Raw genomic sequence first — 23,168 nt, 5'->3', positions numbered from 1 at the left:
CTCCCTGGGGTGTTCAACAGCGTCCGTCCAATGGTTTATCGAGTCCGCCTTCCATTACTCTCTACCTCATCGTTTTCCTGGTTGCCTGAATCAGTTCTGGCCAAACTGGAACATGGTGGGCTGGTCCGAGGTTGTGCCGAACTGGAACTGCTGTGCGTTTGCATCCGTGTCAGGCGCTAGGCTATCCTCCGCATCCTCCTCGCCATTGAAGTATTGCTCCACGATCTTCATGGACTTCAAGTAGATGTCTGTCGATACAAATAAACCAAATAGTAAGGCAAACCATTTCAGCAGTACTCGACCTCTAGCTCAAACGCACCTTCATTGGCGTGGTACTGCAGCGCCTGAATCTTGGTGACACCGTCCGCCTCATCGATCATCGTGGCAACGTCGTTGATGTCGTTGGTCTTCTGCGACTCACCCGCCCGCAGAATGTTCTCGAGACCCTCCAGAGCCACAATCACAACCTTCGCGTCCTTCACTTCCAGCAGGTCACACAGAGGCTTGATGCACCCTGGGAAGAGCAGAATCAACAGAATTAACAACTATGAAAAATTCGGCAATCGAAAAGCCTTTCAACTTACCAAGACTCACAAGGTGCATGATCTGCTCCGCAGATCCACCAGAAGTGGCGTTCGACACAGCCCACGCGGCTTCCTTGCGGATGTCGAACTCAGCAGTCGACAAGAAGTTGATCAGGGACGGGAAAATGTCGGCCTCAATAATGAACTGGATCTGCTCCTGGTTGCCGGCCGTGATGTTGGACAACGTCCAGCACGCCTCCTTCCGGATGCCCTTCTTGGGGCTCTCCAGAAGAGCACGCAGGCACGGCAGCGCATTCAGGTTAATAATGACCTGCGTCTGCAGATCGTCGCCCGTCACAATGTTACCGACAGTACGCAGTGCGGGCGTCTGCACGGAAGGAGAGTGATGCATCAGCAGCTCCACAATTCGTCGGCACACACCAGCCTCAATCACTGCCTGAATCTTTTCGTTCGAGCCATCCGACAGGTACGACAGAGCCCAGCATGCGTCCGTTAGCACTTCCTCGTCGTGAGTGTAGATGAGCTGGCCGAGAGTCGGGAGTGCGGGTGACACAAGGTCGAACTGCGGCTGTGGCTTGCCACGGCAGAAGTTGGACAGCGTCCACGTAGCATTACGAAGCATCGTCGATTTGGAGTTCTCCGTCAGCTGCTGCATGAGAGGGCGCAGAGCACCGCAACGCAGAACCATGTCACGGCACTCGATCGAGTCACCGGCAATGTTACCAAGGGCCCACACAGCCTGTTCGCGCACATCATCGTTCGTGGACAGCAGCAACTGGCAGAAAATAGGCACAGCGCCATGGCTGATCACTACCTCGGTATCTGCAGAGGTACCCGACGCAATATTAGTCAAAGCCCAGGCGGCCTCGAACTGTAGAGTCGGGAAGTCTTCGCGCTGAAGGAATTGCACGAAAATAGGGACAACGCCGGTCTGAATCACTTCCTTAATCGGCGGGTTGCGCTCTGCAAGAAATTAATCAGAAGAGTTAGCCCTTTCTTCCTTCCAGTACGTTAACGTGCAGGCAATATCCCAAGCTCACCAATGGACAGTAACTTGCGGAACTTGGTTACCGCCTCGAGCTGTACAGCCGCATCGCCCGACTGCACGCCAGCCACCATCTCGGGAAGCTCCGATAGCTGCAACGCAACCACAGCACACAAAGGTCAGTATCTAGTCTCCAGGTATAGGCGTATCCAGTTCCTCTTACCCGCTGCTGCAGCGTCATCTCGCCGGCGGCATCTCCCATAGTGGCCGTCGCCGCAGCTCCATTGTCTGCCGGTGCCTACACCAACAATAACAAAAAGTGAGCCACCCATTCCTCTCCCATTCCAAATCAACACTGTAAGATACGACGCGACTCTAGACTTGCAGCCTGCATTCCAACAGCGGAGACTGATGTCTATCCAATCCACGTTTGCTCCTTATTTCCTATTGCAGCTGCATATTTTAGTACCATGCGGCGACGCTGGTTCATGCGGTCCTCCTTGATGGTCTTGCGGATCTGCACCGTCGTCTCCATTCGGCTGCGACGCGACTCATCCGCGTCAATTCCCTTCTTAAACAGGTTCTTGCGCTCCGGTGCTTTTCCTGCGGGGAACGACATGCTTGCTACTGTAGTTGGATCTGCTTTCTCTCTCGGAGCCGGGACGCTGGCGCTTGGAGCTGCGCTGCTTCTTTTCTTGTTTCCCCTTCTCGAAGGCTTCGCGGTACTGTCCGCCAATAAAAACACTGAGTGTGGTCCACATCCCGCAAAGAAAAAGGATCCTTACAAATATCAAGAGGTTTAATGGTATCAGATAAAAAACCTCGCATGACTTTCCCACGGACTGAAATGACAGCTGCTTTAGCCAGATTCACCTTATGAAATTCAAGTTAAACTGAAATTTTTGATTCAAATCAATTCGAGATCTCGGAGTGATGGTCCTTCAAGTTGCAGCCAAACGGCGCGGGGTGGACCATTCCTGATGAAGTCGACTAACAAGCTGCTATTCTCCACGGCCACGAGCGATGCTTTGCCTACATCGTTGCCGTCTCGCAACGTGACTATTCATGTGTTCGACGAGTACCGCAAGAGCAGCAAGGAGTTCACATGCCAGCGCGACCTGCTGCTGGCCAAGATGAAGTACTTCCAGGCGTATCTAAACGAGGCCAACGAACACGACGAGATCGACATCTCCGTGCACTGCGACGTGGAGATATTCGAGCTTCTCGTGGAATACATGCACCAGCGCGATAACGAGTGGCGACCGCGTATCACATTGGAGAACATAGCGTCCATCCTCGTATCCTCCGAGTTCCTGCAGATGGAGGAGCTCGTGGAAGAATGTGTGACATTCATCTCGGGGCGCGTACAGGAATTCATGCTTTTGCGCGTAGACTTTGGCTGTCTATCGGACATTGCCGTCTCCAAGATCGCTAATAACTGCACGCCCGAGCTGCTGCAGACGCTACACGACCCCAAGGACAAAATCTTGTCAAAGCTGCGGCGAAAGAAGGTCGAGGCACTGGTGAAAAATGTTCAAGATGGTGGCCGACGACTCGATCTATGCATAAATTGTGAGTTGCTTTTTATTAAGGGCGAACGGGAGAGCGTAGGTTGTCATAAAGGTAGGCGTCAAATCGGTGTATATGGCGAATTGGTGGGGCGGCATCAAGCCAAAGCTGGGTGGCAAGTCGAGACGTTTCTACGAGACCTTGGCGCCGACAAGAGCACTTTTTGGAGCGCAGCATACTGGTACATCTGGGGCTCCACGAAATACTTTCAATGCCTTGTGTGCAAGCAGAAGTGCACCTTACTTGAGCTGCAAGACTGCGCCTATCACCTCGGCTCAATTGTTGATCACGGTCCAGCGGCAAAGTATTCGTGTTGTGGCGCGCGTATTTTCAGTGCCGACGAGATTTCGATGCGCGGGTGTAAGACCACAGACCACACGCCTATCGATGATAACAGGAGCTCTGACGTGAGCAGATTTAACACCATTGTGACACTTCCTTTCATGTGGGAGCAGATTCGCTCGTGCGAGAAAGTGGCAAGAGCTCAAGGTTCACCATCTAGTTGCGATGCTGGTGGTGGCGGTAGAATCGACGTGGCCTCACTATTTCCTCCACCGCAACAAAAGAAAGTAGCCGTGAATGTGATCGAGCGTGAACTGTCGTCCAGAAAACTAACCGCTGGTGGAGAAGGCGGCTCCTCGGGCTATCGGAAGCAATGCAAGGTGCTCCAGTTGCAAGAGAAGGATCGCATTCGTTGCCAAGTCATTGGCCGGCAGCTCCTGCTCCAGCGAAAGAAAGCAACTTGTTGATTACCAAGATAGGCGACTTCTGTGTACCGTACATCATCTACATCACACAAATTGATCAGCGGTTGGCAAGCCAATCATGTGGAAGAGACCACTGCGTGACGTGGTGGTTCGTTGCCATGTTGGCAACCTGCGAGTGTCTGGAGTGATGGCACGCAATGCGGTGGAGGAGGTATCACGGCGATGGGGGCTACCGCTCATCTCCGAAGGTACAAAGCTCTGGGGCGAGTACATGGCAGGCACTGCCATGCTCAGCTCCTTTTTCAAGGGTGAGGAGCGGGTCAAGATGATGGTCAAGACGCCCAACATCCAGGAGCTATATATCGAGGCAATGGCCGTCGGAGAGGTAAAGCGTAGCTCGTGCTATATTGGCGTACAGCCGAAGGAAAGCGAGCTTATCCACGCGTGTTTTGTTGAATAGGTTCGTGGCAAAGCCGTCTACGTGGATCAGTCACTTGCTGGAGCTCCGGAACGTGGAGGGCATATGCACATTTCCAAGATTTTGTATGGCGCAGCGAAGCCGTATAACACGTCCATTGAGGCGTCTGGGGTACCTGAACTGGACTGGCAGAGGTTTTTCGACATATCGGAGCAGGTTCCGACTATCGTACGCATCGATAGTGAGGCCGACGAAGATCACACGCGCAGCTGTGGTCTTATCGTCCAAAAAATGCCTCCAACGGAGGCACACGAGCGCCACTATGAGTTAGATGACCTGGCATTCGACAAACTCCCGTTCTATGCCTCTGAATTGAAGAAAAACACCGACCTGCTCGAGTATCTGAACGAACTGATCCCTGGAGCTGACATAACGGACAATAACTGCAAGCGCGTGCCCCTGGATTACTATTGCCGCTGCTCCAAGGACAACTACGCACATCGTCTTAAGGACATGGGAGCCTCGGATCTGAAGCAAATTGCTACCGACGTAGGCAGCGCTGGTGTGGATCTCACTTGCCATTTTTGTAATGATGCACATCATTTTTCAGCCGACGAACTGGACGGTCTGATTGAATCGTTGTCCGAAACGCAGAAATAAGCTGTCAACGAGGTAGTATATTGACACGGTCTTGGAGAGATAAATGTGACGGAATCATCTGTCTAATGTGTTGATCTAGCCTTCTTGTCCGAACTCCTGCGTCCACTTCACGAAGCGGTTGAGTTCGTCAGAGGCAACTGTTGCTGTTGAGTGCTCCAACACACGTGTAAAGTCGCTCTGGTGCGCGAGTAAAATGCACGAGTCAGCAAGCAAAACCAAACTGAAAGTGAACGAACACAAATTCTCACCATCGAGATCATCGGTGGTCGCAGCTTTTCATCAGAGTAGCCACGCTCTGGCAGGTCGTATAGCCGCATGCGCAGAGCTCCGCATCGTTGGCACGGGGCTTTACATTCCGGGCACTTCGGGCGGCATGTAGAGAGCTTCATGTGGCAGTATGCGCATGGAGGGTCATCTTCGCAAGGTGTCAAGAATGGACCATTGCGAACAGGGTGTGCCTTATCATCACACTGAAACATAGAAGGAAACAAAAGAAGGTAATGTCAGAACACCGCGACGCACGTGTACCGGCGATAAGTCATCAGCCCCACCGGAGTAAAAAACTGAGCTTGTTGACATTTTCGGAGAGGTTCCATTAGCGCATCTCGGACAAGCACCGAGATATCTGAACCAGAACAGCTAAGGACACGACAGAAAATAACATCAGACTCAAAGAATATCTCGACCATTACGGTGAAGAAAAGTGTTATCGTACCCTTCTGTTTTCTCTGCGATCGCCGTGAAGTTGGAATCACTCAGCTCGTTCGGCGTGTCGCCCAAGTGGATCCCGAGCATCACCTTCCTCGCTTCGATATCAGGGAGTGGGATGTATATGCGCTTCTCGAATCTGAAGGTAGAAGTAGTCAGCTGCCAGGACATTCTTCTGTCGAAATGCAAAATATTTACCGTCGTCTCATTGCTGGATCAAGTTCCCATGGTACGTTAGTAGCTCCGAGCACCAGAACGCCGTCATGTTTGTTGCCTATGCCTTGCATCTGAACGAGAAATTCATTCTTGATACGGCGCGTCGAGTCGCTTTCACCTTCGGATCTACTCGAGCACAGCGAGTCGATTTCATCTATGAAAATGATGGCAGGCTTCTTCTCACGCGCCATTTCGAAGAGGTTCTTAACCAATCTACAAGACAAAGGCACACGTGAGTCGTCAATACTAGAGTTTATAATGTAGTACTTCAGTATCGTACTTTTCGCTTTCGCCTTGCCACTTCGACACCAAGCTAGAAGATGAGACGGAGAAGAACGTGGCGTCTGCTTCTGTTGCGACGGCCTGGGCAAGATACGACTTACCCGTACCTGGCGGCTACAGAACGAGCAGGTGAACGCACATTAAACTTCATCAGGGTCCACATAAAATGCTCAAATCCTACCCCATACAGCAGAATTCCCTTCCATGGACGCCGCTTCCCCGTGAAGAGCTGCGGGAAACGTGCAGGCAAAATGACTGCCTCTTTCAGTGCCTCCTTCGCAGCATCCAGTCCAGCAACGTCGTCCCATTTAACATTTGGCTTCTCTGACACGACCGCCGCTGTGTAACATCATCCAAATGCCCGTCAATTCGCTACAGTATCGATTAAAAATCCATCATCTGGACAACGTACAGGCCAGCGAGCCGCGCAGTTTGGCTGTTTCCGCATCCGTCTCATCGTCATCTTCCTTATCGCCTCTGCAAACAGCAGCACCAATACCATCAGCTCGCTTAAAAAATTTACTCGATGTTGACTCACTTATCCATGTCTACTACAGCTGCCACAGGCTTGGGCGCTGTCTCCTTTTCCAGCATCCCCCGCAGCTGTTCCGCGCGTGTCATGTAGCCCTCCACTCTCTTCATGATAATCTCCTTCGACGTCGGGTTCTTCTCGTCTGTACAGCACATTGAAGGCAGGTCAGTTAATTCACTGAAGCAATGTACATCGCCGGCAAACGTACACTTGACGCCGATCATGAAGTGCTCCAGCGCCTTCTTGTACAGGCGAAAGGCCTCCTGGTAGTTCTTGCTGTTGTCCTCCTTAATGGCCTCCGTCACGATCTCAATCGCCTGCGGGATGAACCTGTTCTCCATCACGGCAGCGGGCACTCTTTGACTATGGTGAGCTCCTCACTACAAGAAAGGAAAAATCCATTGCAACATCCATTGTAACTTTTCAGCATGCGTCGTATTGGTCAAAATTGCGTAATTTTCATCCAATCCGAGCGATGTTGAAGCTGAAGACATTCCGTATCCGATAATGGGGGTGAGCCAGTCGAAGGGTGGGGACGGCGGCGGAGTACGCTGGAAGCTGCGGCCGCTAGTGCCGCGCTCGTGGCCGGAGCTGGAACAACTGCATCTGCGCTTCCAACAGGAGGTGCATCGCCGCCGATCCGACCTTGTGTTCCAGTATTTTCTGCCGTTTCCCGTATTCCAAGCCATCGTGACGCCACTTTGTCCGGATAAGGATATGTTGCAACTACTGGCCATGTTCGAGGCGCTGGATCAGAAAGGCACGAGGAAGCTGGCTGTCATGGATTTCTTTAGCGGGCTGGCACTCCTCGTTGATGCCAAGAAGCCCCAAAAACTCGAGTGTGAGGTCACGCAGAAGGTGAGAAAAGAATTGGAAAGCAAACCTAACTTCTGTGCATCTAGTTGTACTTTCACTGCTAGACAATGGAGGACTGAAGACTCTCAACAAGTGCGAGTTGACGATAATTGTGTCGTCAGCTTCGAGAGGGTTGAAAATGTTCGCTCCTGGAGCTGATGTGCTGCAGGAGGCCACAATGAGACCGCTAATTCGACGTACGGACGCACAATGCGCAATGAAGAATGGAAACGAATGCTAAAGTCATTTGTATACAATGGCGCAGGTCTTTTTGGTGACAATGATGAGGTCTTACGGCAAACTGTCGTTAATAAAGCTCTCGCAGATCCAGAGATTCTATTCTTCATGAGTGATCTAGAGGCGGTGAGGCTTTGATACATGTATCAGCCATGCATGACATAAAATGATTGACTTCATGCTGTTTCTGTCGGGTGTATGCAGGGTGTAGCAACATCTTCTGGTGAACTATTAGTCCAGCAGGGTAAGCTTATGAAGCACATGGCCTACCTGGACTATCAAGCTGCACGAGTGACGACGTCAGGTATTTCTGCTTTGTCTTGGCATTCAGCTCTTCACTGTTGCTGATTTTAATGTTCTTTTGCACCTTTGATCTTGTCAGACGAGAGGATAAGACCAACGGCGGTAGTTGATCGAGGCAGTGGGCCTAGCAAAGTCACTGACGGCCAGCGAGCACTAACGGCCCTACCAGCTTCCACAGCCGAAAGTTTCGCTCGAAGACTTCAGAGTATAGTGTGTCCACCTCCCCCAATGGGGTCAAACCAGTCGATATGCGTGCTCCCTGCTGTTGAGATGAAAAAGTGTGTCGATACTCGCACCCTGCAGCGGCTGGTCAAGGTTGCATCGGACGGTGGTCTGTCGCTCTCACGGACAGAGGTTGGTGAATGCAGTTCGGATTTATCAACGATGCAAAATTCACCGTCACCTTGCTTGATTCGTCTGTAGGCGACAGTACTTGTTAGAGATATGATGGTGGACCAGTTCGGACTTGTGCGATGTGGAGACATCCTTCGCGTCATGACAGGATGGGTACAAAATCGACAACGCGAGAAACCAGAGGCGCTTTGGGAGATTGTGAGCGATTTTGTCATCGAGGGCGTGGCAAGCCTGGAAGAGCGCATGGATGCTTTACTGGCTGCTTTGGATAAAAGAACCGTGAAAGCGGTGGTAACTACTGGCCGTCGACGGACAGTTGTAGCTAAGGATCGCCTCCTTGAGAGCTTACCGAACGTCAACCTAAAGTCTGATGTTGATGATGGGGAACTCCAGTGGAATGTTAACATTCATATTGGTGAGAACGCGACGCCAGTGCAAGCACCGACTAGTTCTCCGATTTTAAAACGCGTCGGGGCTTCTGTTGGAAATAATATCAGGTTCCGACTGGGAATTTATCCACCGAATAGCGATGCAGAAGTCAAAACCAACAGAACCAAACGTGAGAAGGATGGGCGATTCGATTATGACAGTGATGACAGCCAGCCTGAGGATCCGGACATCGATGCTATGCGCCTGGTCGTAAATTTCTTATTGAATCCGGAGATCACTGGTAAGGGTCTTATCTACACTGCACTCTGGAATAAGGTCCAACTTGATCTCGCGATGTCGAACGCAGATGAGGAAGGAATTGATTTGGCGTCCTCGGTGGAGAAGGCAATGCAGCAAGACCGCGTGTGGTCATCATTTGAATCGCTTTGGACAAACATCTCAGGTTCACGACGGCGGTACGATCATGCTAATAAAAATACTAACTTGCGGTTTGTATCATGGCCGTAGTTACGGTGCAGTCAGCGATACGTGGTGGAGGAGGGGTTCAGCCTGTTGTCGGCGCGTATCTACGCGTCTGTATCGACTTCCGCGAGGATTTCATTTTTAATCTCGAGGTAAGTTATTATTTTGTTGAGCAGGACAAAAAACCCCGCATTTTTCTTGATCGTCGCTGATATTTTTTCTTTCGGTACAATCTAGGAGTGCACGGGTTTATCGTTTGCTGCTGGAATTCATAGTTTTTTTGTACTGGGCGAGTTAGATCAATCGCTTTCGGATGTTTTGGATCGTTCACAGGAAATGGCAGTACTGCTGTTAAGTCTGGGAAAAAGTCAACACCGTGAACGCGTGATGAGGATGATTTTTGATGCTTTCGACGCTGACCACAATGGTGGATGGAGCTTTCAGGAGTTTAACGCTTTCCAACAGGCACTTGGTAAAGAAGCTTTGCTTGAAGCGACACTAGCCGAGTTGTTCGGCGGGACCTCAACAATATCCTTTGAAAAATTCATGGCAACGTACGAAAATTATCCAGCGGCAAGACTATTCGAGATGATCCGTCGACTTGGACTTGGTAGGAACATTATTCTGCTAATTCATATACCTAATTCATGAAAACTGACAAAGTTGGTGGTACAGGATCACTTGGTGACCTAGTTAAAGGCTCCGTCTCGATAACGTCGACGCTGAATGAACCGTGTGTAAAGGCCTTGGGTGCTTTACTGAACCCCCTCCGCTGGGCTGATGCTGGGTGGAAAAACCTGCTTCTTTTTACTAGGAGCACGAAGGATTTAAGCCTCGAACTCCGTTTTACGAAGCTTAGCGAATTGGTGCACAAGTTCCTCGACCATGATACGGCAGGCTTCGTGACGGATCCGATGTTTGTGGCCTCGTGGATAGAACGATTTAACGAGTTTGTGCAACCTCCACACGCTGAGCACTCTAAGGATCGACCATGTCGTAGCATTTTTTGCTCGTTAGAGCATGAAGTGAACAAAACGGAGCAGCAGTTGGAGTTTGATGACCAAAGCAAAAGGCTACCACGGGGCACCTCTGCTCGACGCGCTGAAACTATGATTCCGTTTCTCGAAATGGCAAGACTTGTTAAAGCACATGTCCGAGGACCAGAGCTACTTGAACTTTGCAGCAAGAGCATTCGCATTGTGTTGGAGCTGGACAACTTCTTCGTTGCACCTCCAACCAACGCTAACCTAGACGTCCGTTAGTTTAAATTTGGAGCACAAGCCAACTGGTGATCAAGAGCTCAATGATAGTGTCGATTTACTCGAGCGATGAATCATATACACACAGCAACAGCAGCTATCAAAGATGATACGGGTTTAACATTCTCGAGCGAAGAGTCCAAAGAGGCCTATACTCAAGCACTCCAGGATCGGCATTGTGGGCTGTATCAAGATGCCGTAAATGCTTTGGAAGCGATCATCGAGGTGAGCACAAATTCATCTCCTTCCGTGATACTGAAGTATTTCATACTGATGAACTATTTGGCAGAACGAAGCCGACTCGGAGAAACTTTGGGCTGAGCTTGCGATCACAGAATTCCAGCTATGGGAAGCCCACGTGAGGGCATTACACATGCCTTCCATTCTCGAGATTTCATCAACTACACAGTCCCGACGACCCCGTGACTTAACTGCCAATGCCAAGCCACTGCACACCATACTCCTACAAGAGGCCTATAGCACATTTCTCATTGCGATGGAGTACCCGAGCAGCAAATCGAGCCCAGAGTTGCTGCTACAGCTCGTGAGGCTTTACATTGAATTTGGTTCATACCGTGGTGCTCTTGCTGTATGCACACTGCTTGTTGAAGGCTATCCGACATCACCTCGGCTCAATGAGTCCATTTTCTTGTCAGCGTTAACAGCATCAGCTATGGATTGCCATCGAGAGAGCGCGCAGTACTTTCAGTATCTTGCCGAAGGACAATCATCGCTCCCGTATCGACTTGCAGCGTATCAATTCAGCTTGCTAGCAGCTTTAGAGCTCTCCCGAGTGCCAGGCATGCGTGCACTAGAGCGTGAAACTTACACTCAAGCGTACAAAGCTCTTGTTGCACTTCCTCCCGTGTTGCCATCAGAGAAGACTGCGCACACATTATTCACGACGTCGCGAAAGAACGAAGAGCAGCGAACATTATTATGGTGTCGTGATGTTCAGACGTGGTTGGATCTAGCGCAGCGGCTCGCTGGACCAGCCAATGCCCCGCTTTTAGTTCTTTCAGCTCTTCGTGAAGCTCGACGCAGGATGAACCCAGCGTCAGTTAAACTCCCTGGTGCAAAGCTTCTTCTGGAAGGTGCAAGTTTGCTACGTACTGGGGACGATCCGGGTGCAGAAAAGGTATTCGCTGAAGCGCTTTTGCGGCTGCCTCGGGATGAATACTATATCGCCCGTCATGAGCGATTCTTATTGGAGATATGCAGTCCTTCATGGCGAACACATTTCGCTTTGGAGCACAGGAGTGCAGCACGTTTGCAAGCATTTATTCGGCAGTGTTGGAGGTTGGCGAAGTGGCGTCTCGGTGTCGCTTATGTGTTGGAGCAGCGCCGCCATGCGATGGCATTACGGATTCAATGCGCATGGAGAGGGTTAAAAGCCCGACAGGAACTTGCATTTTTGTGCGAGAAGCAACGAGAGAAGGAGGAACTTGAGAATATTGCCATGGGTGACCAAGACGACAGACTGATCGAGCTACAACTGAATGCCGCCGCAAGGAAAATCCAATCACTGCTTCAGATCGCGCGAGACAAACACACAGTTCGAGCTCTCCGTGCTCGAAAAATTGAACGCGAGGCTCTCTTAGCGAGGTTTGCTGGTCGTCGTACCGAGCTTGGTCAACTTGGAGTCTTCCGTCGGTGGCGCAGTTTTGTTCTCACTCAAAAGCAGGAGCGCCTCAATGCTGCTGTGCTCATTCAGCGACAATTTCGAGCCTGGCGCAGCCGCAAGCTCTGTAAACAGATGCTGTTTCTGCGTCGACAACAAAATAGTATTCTGCAGCAGTGTCTTGCCCGACGCTCAGCATCCGTGTTATCACGTGTGTTTCAAGCGTGGCATACAGAACTTGTTGAGGGTCGAAAGCAACGTGACTGGGCTTCACGACTCATTCAACGAAGATATCGCTCAAGGTTAGCAGTTCGTCAGTATCATGTCGAGTTGCGACGCCACCGGGCTGCAACAGCCACGATGAATCGCTTGGTTTCGGATCGCAGGCGACAACTGCTGTTAAATTCTTGGCGGGCACTCGCAAACCACGCGCTCGTCCGTCGTCTGCGGAAACGAGGTGCGGCTGTGAATATCCAGAAGCACATGAGGGGCGTACTCGCTCGAAAGCAAGCTAAACGGGTTCGAACGCGCCGTCGACGAGCGCTCAATGTCCTTGCGGAGCTCACGCGTTCACGCGAATCCCAGCTGCTGCAAACAGTATTCGACCTTCTTCGTCAGTGTGTTCAAGCCTACCACAAAAGGAGATATGGTGCTGTAATACGCATCCAGGGACTCGTTCGGGGATTTTTCACTCGCCAAAAGCTCCATCGACGGCGTGTGGCAGAAATGCTGGTCAATGGGGCCGTAACATTTGGCAGTGGGCTTAAGGGCCAGCCCCGGGATATCAAATTATGGGCATGTCTGCTAGCTCTATCCCGGTGCATCTCACTGCGTCATGCTGCTGTAATTCAGGTGCAGCGGTGGTGGAGGCATAGGCGAAAGCGCTCTCGTACACTTCTAGTACTTGAAAAGCGAGCGGCGCAACGTCGTCTACTGGGTAGACTGCAACAGAGCTTCTACACCCTAGCACGGAGCTTCTTCCGACAACTTCGTGCAGAATGCAACGCCAAAAAATCCCGGCGAAACGCTGCAGCAATCAAAATTCAACGCCGACTCCGATGCTGGTTGATGCGTCGACGGTACCTCAGCACGCTTGACAGGCATTCGGTAGCTGCTCAGCGTGGCAAGAAAGCGGCAAAGAAAATAGCGTTCCAACGAGTGTGTCGATTGTTTTATGGCTGGCGAGAAGCCACGCGAGCGACAAAACGAGAGCAGTACGAGGCAGCTTGTCTTTTACAGCGAACATTCCGTCGTCACCGTGCACAGCGCCAAGCACGTTGTATCATGGCCAAAAAGGCTGCCCAGACACGATTATTGGCGGCAGCATCACAAAAGCCATTGGAGCGTTGCTTCCGTCAGTGGGAGGCCGCGGCTCTACTTGAAAAGAGTGTGCTGCAAGTGCGCAGCTCATCACTGACCAAGTCAAGAGAACCCACACCTGTCAGTGGCCAGCGAAAGCCTGGTACTGTTCCTGGAATCAAGTTGGACAAGCCTCTCACACTCGAGGAGGTAAGCTATTCCATTCTGTCAACGCGTATAATGATCACTAATCTCCTGACTTGTTTGCAGCGCGCCGAGATTCCGTCCATGCTCTTCTACACGCTTCTCAATCGTGTGCGCCAAACCGGAATATGCCAGCTCTCGTACAGGTAAACTCTAGTAAAATTAATAGCCCACGAAGCAGGCAACTTACTACTGTTCCATCCAGCGGCGGCACAGTGTTCAAGGGACCCCAGCTCCGACAACTCATTTCGCTTTCCACCAGCATAATTGTCGACAGTGGCGGTGGTCTCTTCACAACCAGTTCAACGTCCAGCAACTCACTGCTGAACCTCAACGAGCAGGTCGTGGACGCACTCGACGCGTGCTCCAGCTCCCCCTCCAACTGCCCTGTGCAGTCTCTCATCCTGTGCAACGCGCCACTCCGAGCTTCCCACGCGTCCGTTTTAGCAACCATATTGCGGCGCAGCTGGCACAGTTCCAACCTCGCGCTTGTGTCTGTCGTACTGGCTAACGTCCCGCTCGCTCCTGCGTCCGTCGTGTCCCTCGCGTGTGCATTAGCTCAGAATCCGAGCTGCTTGCAACAACTGGTTCTAGAACGCTGCCAAGTGGGTAGCGCCGGTGCTGCCGCGCTATTCGAGGCACTGACCTACAACCGAGCGCTATGGAAGCTCGACCTCAGTGGGAACCACATCGCGGACGCTGCTTGCCCCGCTCTAGCACGAGCTCTATTGGCCGACAGTCAGCTGCGCGTATTGGCGCTGAGCCGCAACTTCCTGTCGGACCGCGGCGTGTTGGCCTATCTGGCTCCAACACTGGCATCGAGTCAACTGGAGACGCTCGTGCTGTTGCAGAACCCGCGCATGTCGTCACTGGGCGTCGCCGCACTACGCCAAGCCGCTGCAGCTTCAAAAAGTCCGTCCTCGGATCAATTAGGGCTGCGCGTCGTTTCGGATTGAGCGCTGTGATTGGTGGATAAAAATGGCTAGATGTAGCCATCTTATAACATTCTGACAGCTGATTGGCTGCGTGTGGCTGGCTGGTGGAGGTACGTCATGGTGTCCGCCTACTGGTTGTGAGCCACTTGCTGGTCAGAACCGAACACGCCGAACACTCCTCCGACCCCGTTCAACATGGCCGACACCTCCCCCGTGACCAACCGCAAGCAGGTGGCCATCCTGGACTTCGGCTCGCAATACAGCCACCTTATCGCACGTCGTGTGCGTGAGTTGCACGTATTCTGCGAGCTCTACTCGTGCCTGGTGAGCGCCGACGAGCTGCGTCAGCACCAGCTCACTGGTATCATCCTGTCTGGCGGTCCGCAGTCCGTCTTCGATGAGGGCGCTCCCCACGTGCACCCGGAAGTATGGAAGCTTATCGAGGAGCAGAAGCTGCCTGTGCTTGGTATCTGCTATGGTCTCCAGGAGCTGGCCTTCACCAACAACGGAAAGGTGGCTCCGTCGCAGCACCGCGAGTACGGCAAGGCCATCGTGACCCGCAAGAACGGCGTGGACTGCGGTGGTCTGTTTGAGGGCCTCCCGGACGAGTTCCAGATGTGGATGAGCCACGGCGACAAGCTGCACCAGAACCCGGACGGATTCGTGGACATCGCGACCACCGAAAACTCGGAACACGCCGCCATCGTCAATGTGGCACGCAAGTTCTACGGCATCCAGTTCCACCCGGAGGTGACCCACAGCCCGCGCGGCAAGGACATCCTCCGTAACTTCGTGGTCAACATTTGTAACTCGCCCACGGACTGGGACATGCGCAGCATCGCCGACGCCTTCATCGAGGAGGTGCGCGAGACCGTCGGCCCCGAGGGTCACGTCATTGGCGCCGTCAGTGGTGGTGTCGACTCCTCCGTTGCTGCCGTGCTGTTGCAGCGTGCTCTGGGCGACCGCTTCCACGCTGTGCTCATCGACAACGGCCTTTTGCGTAAGGATGAAGCCACGGAAGTCGTTGACCGCCTGCAGACTAAGCTGGGAATTAACCTCAAATGCATTGACGCCTCGGACCGTTTCCTGGCTGCTCTGAAGGGTGTCACTGAGCCTGAGACCAAGCGCAAGACGATCGGCAACCTTTTCATTGAGCTGTTCCAGGAGGAAGCCGAGCGTATCGGCCACCCTGTGGACTTCTTGCTGCAGGGAACGCTGTACCCTGACGTGATTGAAAGCATCTCGTACAAGGGCCCGTCGGCCACGATCAAGACCCACCACAACGTCGGTGGACTTCCCGAGAAGATGCATCTGAAGCTCATTGAGCCGCTTCGTGAGTTGTTCAAGGACGAGGTTCGTGAGCTCGGAATGGCTCTCGGCATCGACGAGCCCAGTGTGTGGCGCCACCCGTTCCCGGGCCCCGGCCTTGCCATCCGTGTGCTTGGCGAGATCACGCCCGAAGCTCTGGAGACTCTGCGTCACGCCGACTCGATCTTCATTGAAGAGCTGCGCAACAGCGGCCATTACAAGACTACCGGTCAGGCCTTCTGCGTCCTGCTGCCGGTCAAGTCTGTGGGTGTTATGGGTGACGGCCGCACGTACGAGAAGGTCGTTGCTATCCGTGCTGTCAGCACGTCGGACTACATGACTGCCGACTGGTACCACATGCCGTACGAGGTGCTCGGCCGCATGTCGAACCGCATCATTAACGAGGTGCGTGGCGTCAACCGCGTCGTATACGACATCTCGTCCAAGCCGCCTGCCACCATTGAATGGGAGTAAGGCGTATAGGTGGAGTCCTCGCAGTAAGACACCACACCTTTTACAGTAACGTCAAGCTAATAGAGCAACGATACATGCATGTACACTAAACCAGATCAAATGAAGCAAAAGAGGGAGGCACGCTGTCCGATCATTTTTCAGGTCGTCTTGGATGAATTCTTAGCTTCAACTTGACCGTAACGGACTTTAAAATCGAGGTCACTGCAGAATGCACGATATCGACGGATACGAAACACTGGCGGTGCTAGGCACTGGGCAGTTTGGTAACGTGGTGCTCGTTCGTCGGAAATCGGATCGTAAGCTCTTCGCCGCGAAAATCCCTCATGAAGAGGACAATGCTGCACGGCAGGCAGCAAGACAGGAGGCTCAGCTACTGATGACCTTACAGCATGTTAACATTATACAATTCGTCGAACTCGTTGACAAGGATTCGCAGTTGGCACTTGTGATGGAATATGCCAGTGGAGGAGATTTGGAAGCATTCTTGCGGTGGCAACAAGAGAGCGTGTGAGCCCCTACACAATCTCGAGGCCAGCTTTTTGTTTACTGCTCTCACAAACTGCCATGGTGCTGCTCGTAGTGGTCGTCTGAGCGAGTCTGCAATAATGCGTATCTTCATCCAGATCGTGCTGGCGCTTCAATACTTGCACGAGCATCGTGTTATGCACCGGTAAGGCAATGAATATGATATTAACCATTGTTTGTTCTGTCACTCATTATTGAGTTTTGACTCATGGTTTAGTGATCTCAAACCTAAGGTAATTGCTGATCTGATAAGTCGGTCATTCAGCTCGACGGTAATCTTATCGAGTCACACTTGTATCGATTCTCCATCGCCAGAACATCCTGTTGGATGGCGACGGGATCGTAAAATTGACTGACTTTGGCGTATCCAAGCTCTTAACGAGCTCTTTAGACTTTGCACAAACCATGACAGGAACCCCGCACTACATGTAAGTTAGATCCTCATCATACTTCCTACTAACCATTAATATTCACGGCTTGTCCTTACCATTCGTTAGGGCACCTGAACTTCTGGAAGGTGGCGCCTACGACTACAAAAGCGACGTGTGGAGCCTCGGCTGTGTGCTGTATGAGCTCGCTGTCTTTACTCCACCATTCAACGGGACGGCACTCGGTGCAGTTGTTGGGAAGATTCTGCACGGGGAGCTGCTTCCGATTTCTGAGCAGTATTCTTCGCAGCTCCGGGCCCTTGTGTCTAATTTGCTCGAAAAAGATTCCAGCGTACGTGGATAATATGGATATCGTTGACAATGCGTTGTGCTCAAATTGTGTGTAACATATACTTGCAGAGACGACCAAGCTTATCGGACATCTTAAAGTCTGACGTCGTCCAGCGCCACATGCTGCAACTAGTCAGCGTTGCGACGTCACACCAGCCCATGCTTCTTGACCAGTTTGGTGCAAGAATTAATCTCCACGAGGTCATCAAACCCTTGGAGTCTGTGTCGCCATTTCCTAACTACCCCTCCATCCACACTGTGGACCACAACAGCGACGGTAATCACGACCAGGTACAGCACATGCCCGTCGCAAAGCCACCTAGGTTAATACAACCAGAGACAGACTTTGCTCGCCAACTCTTTTTCGAAAACCAGGTACGATGGCCTTAATCGAAATTTTCTGCCACAGCAAATCAACAATTGCCATTGTTCAGGCGGCTGCTCGAAGAAACAAAGAGAGAATCGATCAAGAGAGATCACGGGCAGCAGTATTTCTTGACTACAATGATACTAGCTTGCTTCAACAAGCCGTGGCTTCGAAGATGCTGAGCATTCCAGAAGTTTCCAATCCGACGAGCGGTAAGAACCTTGTGGGTTGGCAGCTCTTGTCAATAGACAACTAAAATCTGAATTGCGCTGTAGTGTTAAGCGGATGTGTGCCTCCACCAACGCCTGGTTCACTGAGATTTCGTGTCCACTCCTCGTTGTACGTCACAGAAAGAGTTGTTGCACCAAAACAGCAACAGGCAAAACTTGGCGCTAAACTAAACTTCGTCGTGTATTTTCCAGATCGAACTATGAGGAGCTTTTGAACGCTGAGCGACGACGCATACAGTTCGAGACGAGGGCGCTGCAAGAACGAATGCGAGCGATGCAGGCGACAGATACACGTCTGTCACTTCAACATGAAAATTAGTGTCAAACCTCAAAAGAGTGACATGCAATCAAGAGATGTGTATGCATTTTCAGTAGCTCTCCGTCATGACAAAGGCTAAGCAGTTCGTCGACTTCGGGTACGGTCCAATCCGTGCTACATCGTAATTAGCCCCCACACACCTTCCATTCCTCACACACAAATGCCACTAATCTACCAACAGCAAGAAGATCATTGCGATCGGGAAGAATTATGAAGCCCACGCGCGCGAAATGGGAGCTACCTCCGCCCCGAAGGACCCCGTGCTCTTCCTCAAGCCCACCACCAGGTAAATACTACTTGTCGGGCACGAATGGCCCTTTGAGATGCCTTTTAATCGAGATTGTTATGCATTGAGCAGCTACGTGCGCAACGGCGGCAGTGTGCTGCTACCTCCTGGGATCGGAGAGGTGCATCACGAAGTGGAGCTCGGCGTACGTCATCTTTTCTTAAGCTCTCGATGTATTTAGGTCTTATTATGGTTAATTTGTGGGTTGATCTGCAGGTGGTGATCGGTAAGGGCGGAAAGGATATTGCCGAGAGCGCCAGCATGGATCACGTCGCCGGCTACGTACGTAAAAATGGATGCAGCTTTACTGACTGACCTGTGAATTAATATATATGACGGGACCTTTTGTCAGGCGTTGGCGATCGATATGACAGCGCGCGACCTGCAGGCCAAGGCCAAGAAGGCGGGACTTCCATGGACTCACGCTAAAGGTCTCGACACCTTCACGCCAATCAGCGACTTCATCCCCAAGTCTGTGGTGCCTTCACCGCATGATCTCAACCTGTGGCTGAAGGTGGACGACGAGCTGCGTCAGAACGGCAACACTGGTGACATGGTGCACAACATCCCGTTCTTGATCTCTTACGTGAGCCGCATCATGACACTGGAAGAAGGAGACCTGCTTATCACTGGCACCCCGGAAGGAGTTGGCCCAGTCCCGGTTGGCAGCGTACGTTTCCACCTTTGTAGTCTTGCAGCTATATTTTTCATTCATGACATTGCTGTTTGCAGGTGCTTACGGCTGGTATTACCGGACTGATCGACGTGCGCTTCCCCGTAGAAACGCGTGTGTACAAGGCTTAGAAGTTCAGGATCTGTATGAACACCTACCAACTTCCATGGACCGTTTAAAGAACTCGTGAACATTTCAGTATGCTGGTGTTGTTGTGGAATATTAAACATTTCTAACGTTGTTGCATGGGGATAGCTGCCTCTACCAGCATGGAGAGTTTACGGATATTCTGTCTGCGTTTCACACCAGTGAAAGTCATACGTACATGCCAGCCACGGTAGATTGCCTGAATACGCAACGCCGCCGCATCATGTCGAAGGTTTCTAACAGCAGATTGAGCATAGGATCGGACCTCGGATCGATTTGAAGACACTCGAATCAACCGCATCAGTGCACCTAATACCCCGCTCTCCACTAGCCTTGAGCGCGCCACGTGGAGCTCCGATACGGCTGCCAATGCTCGAGTGGTCTCGACTAGCAAGGCTTCGCTCACACCTTTGTCGCTGCTATGGCCAACTGCATGATTTCGATCTAGCGGACTCACGTATCTTACAAGCACAGGCAGGAGCCCAGCATCCACAAGCTTCAGCACATTTTCAGGTCGTTCGGCAAAGTTTGCGATGATCTGAGCGACATGGAGGCGCGTGGATACGAGCGGATGGAAGGCAAACTGTCCCAGTGCTGCCAGTAGTGCAGGTTTACACAGTGTTAGTCGGGACGGAGCGTCGTGCGTGAGTTGTGCTAGAGCACTCAGTGCATCCACTTTCATTCCAAAGTCATCACCAGCCAGGATACCAAACAAACACTTGACGACACCACGTGCAAGTAACTCGATGTAGTGTTGATAGTCACTCTCGGAAGTTTGGCTAGACACTCGGGGAGAAGCAGGTGGACTCGAAGACGTGTCATCTTCTAACTGGTTGGGGTGTTTGTGTTGCTTGCTCTTGGAGCAGATCAAGAGCGTGAGAAGATTGATAACTGCTCGACGAACACGTTTGTCGGACGACGCGTACAGTTCCCGTGCTGCAATGTGATCGAGCACTTTGGATCGAATAACGTGCTCTCGGTTGGCGATGTTGCGAGCCATAGCGCAGAAGATCCCAAGTGTTGCACGAATGATTGCTGTAGCTTCCGAGGCTGGCCAAGTAGATACCGAGCGAGGGCGAGTTGAAGTAGCCGAAAATGGTCGCGAACTTGTTTTAGCCTGAGTGGAAATTGCTGCCGTGTGTGGGCGTTTGGCTTCTGTCTCAGCGATTGGTATACCATTAAAAGAGAAGCATAAGTGGACCAGGCGCGTCATCGCTTCAGCTTGCACGAGTGCTTCATGATTAACGTCGTCCTTGGCGACCTCGTCCAGAATGGCAACCACGAGCAGACTCACTTGAAGTGATGGCCTTGTTGAGCAGGATGATCCACGGCCAAGCACACTAAGTACACAGGATAGAAGTCCAATCGAAGCAAACCGACGAGCATTTTCTGTCTCGGAGAGCAGTAAATGCACGAAACTCAACAACTCCCGGCGAAAGACTGCATCTTTATCCAAGAACGGATCTCGTAATAGACCCGCGAGTGTCGTGAAGTGACCGGAATGGTAAAAAAACACTCTGTTATCGCACGAGACAGCCAGTTGGTGCAGCACTGAAGCAGCCAACGTTCGAGTACGGGTATCGCCTGCAGCACCTCTTGAAGTCTGCGGTGCACCACTGCCGGAACAGCATTTCAACATGAATGCGAAGCCTTCTCGTTTGGCCACAGCCTCGCGCCACTCATCGGTTGTTACCAGTCGTGCGACGATCTCGAAGCCTGCAAGTCGCAGCTTTTGATCTGTTGTAGTATGCAGCAAGGAGAAGACGCAGTCGATGCCACCGGGTGCTTGAAGAAGCTTCGTCTTGACAGCGGACAACCGTACAAGAGCAGCCAATGCTTGTGCGCAGTCCATAGAAATTCCCGGGTCCTCTCGATCTAGTGGTGAGCTCAACATCGTCAGGATTGCACCAAGCGCACCTACTTCGTCAAGAAGATCGAGATTCGCGGCTACATAAACAGCACAAAAGTAGTTAATTCAGCGCTTAAGTGCCATGAAAGTGTATATCAACGTACTGTTGCGACACAGAGAAGCTATAGCAGCAGCGGCGTCACGTCGGACTTCCACGAAGGGTGACCAGTAAATGATTTCAATCAGAGGACTCACGTCGTCAGCTTCAACATCTTGACGTCGCAGACTTTTAAGGACTTGGGCGCTGTGAAACGAATCTCGACGACGTTCACTCTGCATGGCGTTCAGTTCTGCCTCGCGCGCAAGTAGTTGCTGCCTCTTTGAGTCAGCTCGAAGAGCGACGGGAGCACTCCCATCGCTGACTCTGTCATGTGGCTCTATGACATCTACTTTAGCAGTATGTTGAAGTCCGTCGCTGCCACAATGTAGCCGTGATGGCTGCGATAGCCTTCGACCTAATGGAGGGCTGGCCACGATGCCCATCTCTTGCCTTGTTTTCTGATTCTCATCGATCTTTCGACTGTTGCTTGACTCCTTTCTAATATTTGTACGCCTACCGCTGATTGACGGTGCAGTGGCCATTGCAGCACGGAATTGCTGACGAGGATCTTGCGGCGTTGTCCGAGCTGTTGAAACATCGGGTAGATGCTTGGCGTTTGCTGTAGATGGGCGTTCATTCTTCTTGGATGTCGTTGAAGCTGTTGGAAAGAGACCTGCCGGAGGTGCGTTCCATCGGCGCTTAGCGACTGTAGCCGATGCGCTCCCAGGTCGAGATGGAGCTCGCGGTTTAGATGTTAGAGCGGGTGGTGCATTGGTACTCGTCGCTAACGGCATTGTAATGGTGGAAATTGGCGTGACTGTCATCGTCCACCTATATTTATCAATTGTTGAAGTGAGCTGTAGATCTAAATTCTAAAAAGCATCTAGATTTTGTATTTTTGTCTTTGCCTAAAATCTGAAATTAGGACAGCTGTAATTTTCAACTCAAAGTCGAAGAAGCAGACCAAGTGGCAGTCATGAAGAAGAAAGTAAGTGTCGAGCCAGCGCTTCCCCGTCCGATACGCCACCGCGCAGGGTTTTCTAACTAGAGGAACGTGTTTGATATGTATAGGTTCTGTTGATGGGCAAGTCCGGCTCGGGCAAGACGTCCATGCGCTCCATTATCTTTGCCAACTACCTTGGTACGACCCCGCCCTGCATATTGCTGCTAAATAGCGATCTCCCACTAACATTGTGTTCTTACAATTTTATAACTGATTAGCTCGCGACACGATGCGGCTGGGACCCACACGTACGTGATCGATAGCGCCGAAATTGAGTTAGATACGAGGAGATTAACAGGGCTCTGGCTGTTGCTGCTTTGTAGTGGACGTGGAGCATTCGCACGTGCGCTTCCTGGGCAACTTGGTGCTAAATCTGTGGGATTGCGGGGGGTACGACTGCAAAGTAGCGCTCTGCATTTACTGATACACCCGCTAATCTGGTTCTGTGCTGATTTTGCTCTTTACAGCCAGGATGCCTTCTACGAGAACTACTTTGAGAGTCAGCGGGACCACATTTTCCGAAGCGTAGAGCTGCTGATCTACGTGTTCGACATTGAGAGTCGCGAAATTGACGTACGTTTGATTTGGCAAAACTTAATGACTGGTTCTGGTATTGATTATCTATCG

The 23,168-nt window shown here is 51.6% G+C and overlaps 10 protein-coding genes across 22 annotated transcripts in view; 7 read left to right on the top strand and 3 right to left on the bottom strand.

Annotated features, from left to right (window-relative positions):
* Positions 1-90: 90 nt before the first annotated feature.
* Positions 91-2,149, bottom strand: PPTG_00708 (hypothetical protein; the record flags this gene model as incomplete). The annotated part of the gene is made up of 6 exons (XM_008892166.1): positions 91-248; positions 320-514; positions 585-1,508; positions 1,586-1,682; positions 1,754-1,828; positions 2,000-2,149. The coding sequence occupies 6 exons, from the start codon at positions 2,147-2,149 to the stop codon at positions 91-93; spliced, it is 1,599 nt and encodes a 532-aa protein (XP_008890414.1).
* Positions 2,150-2,510: 361 nt separating this feature from the next.
* On the top strand, positions 2,511-3,848 carry PPTG_00707 (hypothetical protein; the record flags this gene model as incomplete). Its single annotated transcript, XM_008892165.1, has 1 exon — positions 2,511-3,848. One exon carries the CDS (start codon positions 2,511-2,513, stop codon positions 3,846-3,848), a length of 1,338 nt encoding a protein of 445 aa, XP_008890413.1.
* A 76-nt stretch (positions 3,849-3,924) lies between these two features.
* On the top strand, positions 3,925-4,884 carry PPTG_00706 (hypothetical protein; the record flags this gene model as incomplete). Its single annotated transcript, XM_008892164.1, has 2 exons — positions 3,925-4,191; positions 4,267-4,884. The coding sequence occupies 2 exons, from the start codon at positions 3,925-3,927 to the stop codon at positions 4,882-4,884; spliced, it is 885 nt and encodes a 294-aa protein (XP_008890412.1).
* Positions 4,882-7,205, bottom strand: PPTG_00705 (hypothetical protein). Of its 11 annotated transcripts, XM_008892156.1 has the most exons (10): positions 6,831-7,205; positions 6,629-6,764; positions 6,503-6,567; positions 6,272-6,429; positions 6,089-6,204; positions 5,791-6,021; positions 5,600-5,731; positions 5,436-5,523; positions 5,133-5,354; positions 4,882-5,061 (listed from the first exon to the last, which is right to left on the bottom strand). In XM_008892156.1, the coding sequence occupies exons 1-10, from the start codon at positions 6,961-6,963 to the stop codon at positions 4,960-4,962; spliced, it is 1,383 nt and encodes a 460-aa protein (XP_008890404.1). In that variant the 5' UTR covers positions 6,964-7,205; the 3' UTR covers positions 4,882-4,959. The 11 variants fall into 11 exon arrangements, with proteins under 11 accessions (XP_008890404.1, XP_008890401.1, XP_008890410.1 ...); XM_008892153.1 differs by having other exon boundaries at positions 6,629-7,205; XM_008892162.1 differs by having other exon boundaries at positions 5,436-5,731.
* PPTG_00704 (hypothetical protein) lies at positions 7,130-10,485 on the top strand (the record flags this gene model as incomplete). Its single annotated transcript, XM_008892152.1, has 10 exons — positions 7,130-7,463; positions 7,525-7,674; positions 7,743-7,840; positions 7,919-8,018; positions 8,097-8,371; positions 8,441-9,041; positions 9,108-9,203; positions 9,269-9,375; positions 9,461-9,833; positions 9,899-10,485. 10 exons carry the CDS (start codon positions 7,130-7,132, stop codon positions 10,483-10,485), a joined length of 2,721 nt encoding a protein of 906 aa, XP_008890400.1.
* A 66-nt stretch (positions 10,486-10,551) lies between these two features.
* On the top strand, positions 10,552-14,562 carry PPTG_00703 (hypothetical protein; the record flags this gene model as incomplete). Its single annotated transcript, XM_008892151.1, has 4 exons — positions 10,552-10,707; positions 10,772-13,612; positions 13,673-13,752; positions 13,812-14,562. 4 exons carry the CDS (start codon positions 10,552-10,554, stop codon positions 14,560-14,562), a joined length of 3,828 nt encoding a protein of 1,275 aa, XP_008890399.1.
* Positions 14,563-14,736: 174 nt separating this feature from the next.
* On the top strand, positions 14,737-16,323 carry PPTG_00702 (GMP synthase (glutamine-hydrolyzing) domain-containing protein; the record flags this gene model as incomplete). The annotated part of the gene is made up of 1 exon (XM_008892150.1): positions 14,737-16,323. One exon carries the CDS (start codon positions 14,737-14,739, stop codon positions 16,321-16,323), a length of 1,587 nt encoding a protein of 528 aa, XP_008890398.1.
* Positions 16,324-16,531: 208 nt separating this feature from the next.
* PPTG_20781 lies at positions 16,532-22,247 on the top strand (the record flags this gene model as incomplete). 2 transcript variants are annotated; one of them, XM_008892979.1, is made up of 14 exons in its annotated part: positions 16,532-16,830; positions 16,904-16,993; positions 17,066-17,081; positions 17,164-17,276; positions 17,346-17,568; positions 17,637-17,942; positions 18,082-18,146; positions 18,210-18,273; positions 18,540-18,565; positions 18,665-18,769; positions 18,842-18,914; positions 18,986-19,051; positions 19,122-19,439; positions 19,502-19,643. In XM_008892979.1, the coding sequence occupies 14 exons, from the start codon at positions 16,532-16,534 to the stop codon at positions 19,571-19,573; spliced, it is 1,836 nt and encodes a 611-aa protein (XP_008891227.1). In that variant the 3' UTR covers positions 19,574-19,643. The 2 variants fall into 2 exon arrangements, with proteins under 2 accessions (XP_008891227.1, XP_008891228.1); XM_008892980.1 differs by having other exon boundaries at positions 18,002-18,146; positions 18,357-18,580; positions 18,665-19,439; positions 19,502-22,247.
* PPTG_00699 (hypothetical protein) lies at positions 19,637-22,401 on the bottom strand. Its single transcript, XM_008892149.1, has 2 exons — positions 21,603-22,401; positions 19,637-21,536 (listed from the first exon to the last, which is right to left on the bottom strand). The coding sequence occupies exons 1-2, from the start codon at positions 22,360-22,362 to the stop codon at positions 19,675-19,677; spliced, it is 2,622 nt and encodes an 873-aa protein (XP_008890397.1). The 5' UTR covers positions 22,363-22,401; the 3' UTR covers positions 19,637-19,674.
* Positions 22,402-22,413: 12 nt separating this feature from the next.
* The window catches only part of PPTG_00698, a 1,816-nt gene continuing 1,061 nt past the window's right edge, over positions 22,414-23,168 (top strand). For both annotated transcript variants that reach the window (XM_008892148.1, XM_008892147.1), the window contains exons 1-5: positions 22,414-22,526; positions 22,610-22,679; positions 22,760-22,789; positions 22,865-22,931; positions 23,009-23,114. In XM_008892148.1, coding sequence (XP_008890396.1) covers positions 22,515-22,526; positions 22,610-22,679; positions 22,760-22,789; positions 22,865-22,931; positions 23,009-23,114 — 285 coding nt within the window. In that variant the 5' untranslated portion in view covers positions 22,414-22,514. The remainder of the gene's footprint in view (positions 22,527-22,609; positions 22,680-22,759; positions 22,790-22,864; positions 22,932-23,008; positions 23,115-23,168) is intronic.

The sequence above is a fragment of the Phytophthora parasitica genome (assembly GCF_000247585.1).
Source record: "Phytophthora parasitica INRA-310 unplaced genomic scaffold supercont2.1, whole genome shotgun sequence".
NCBI lineage: Eukaryota > Oomycota > Peronosporomycetes > Peronosporales > Peronosporaceae > Phytophthora > Phytophthora nicotianae.
The sequence above is the reverse complement of the archived record's forward strand: the minus strand, read 5'-3'. Positions and strand labels throughout refer to the sequence as shown.

Bases quoted from the DNA above. Each gene is read 5' to 3' on its own strand.
- PPTG_00705 (XM_008892153.1), bottom strand. From the start codon at position 6,963: ATGGAGAACAGGTTCATCCCGCAGGCGATTGAGATCGTGACGGAGGCC. The intron at 5,524-5,599 runs GTACGATAACAC...TCGTGTCCTTAG, and splicing joins ATCGCAGAGAAAACAGAAGG to CTGTTCTGGTTCAGATATCT. The intron at 5,355-5,435 runs GTGGGGCTGATG...TCTATGTTTCAG, and splicing joins AAGCTCAGTTTTTTACTCCG to TGTGATGATAAGGCACACCC.
- PPTG_00699 (XM_008892149.1), bottom strand. From the start codon at position 22,362: ATGACAGTCACGCCAATTTCCACCATTACAATGCCGTTAGCGACGAGT. The intron at 21,537-21,602 runs GTACGTTGATAT...CTGTTTATGTAG, and splicing joins AGCTTCTCTGTGTCGCAACA to CCGCGAATCTCGATCTTCTT.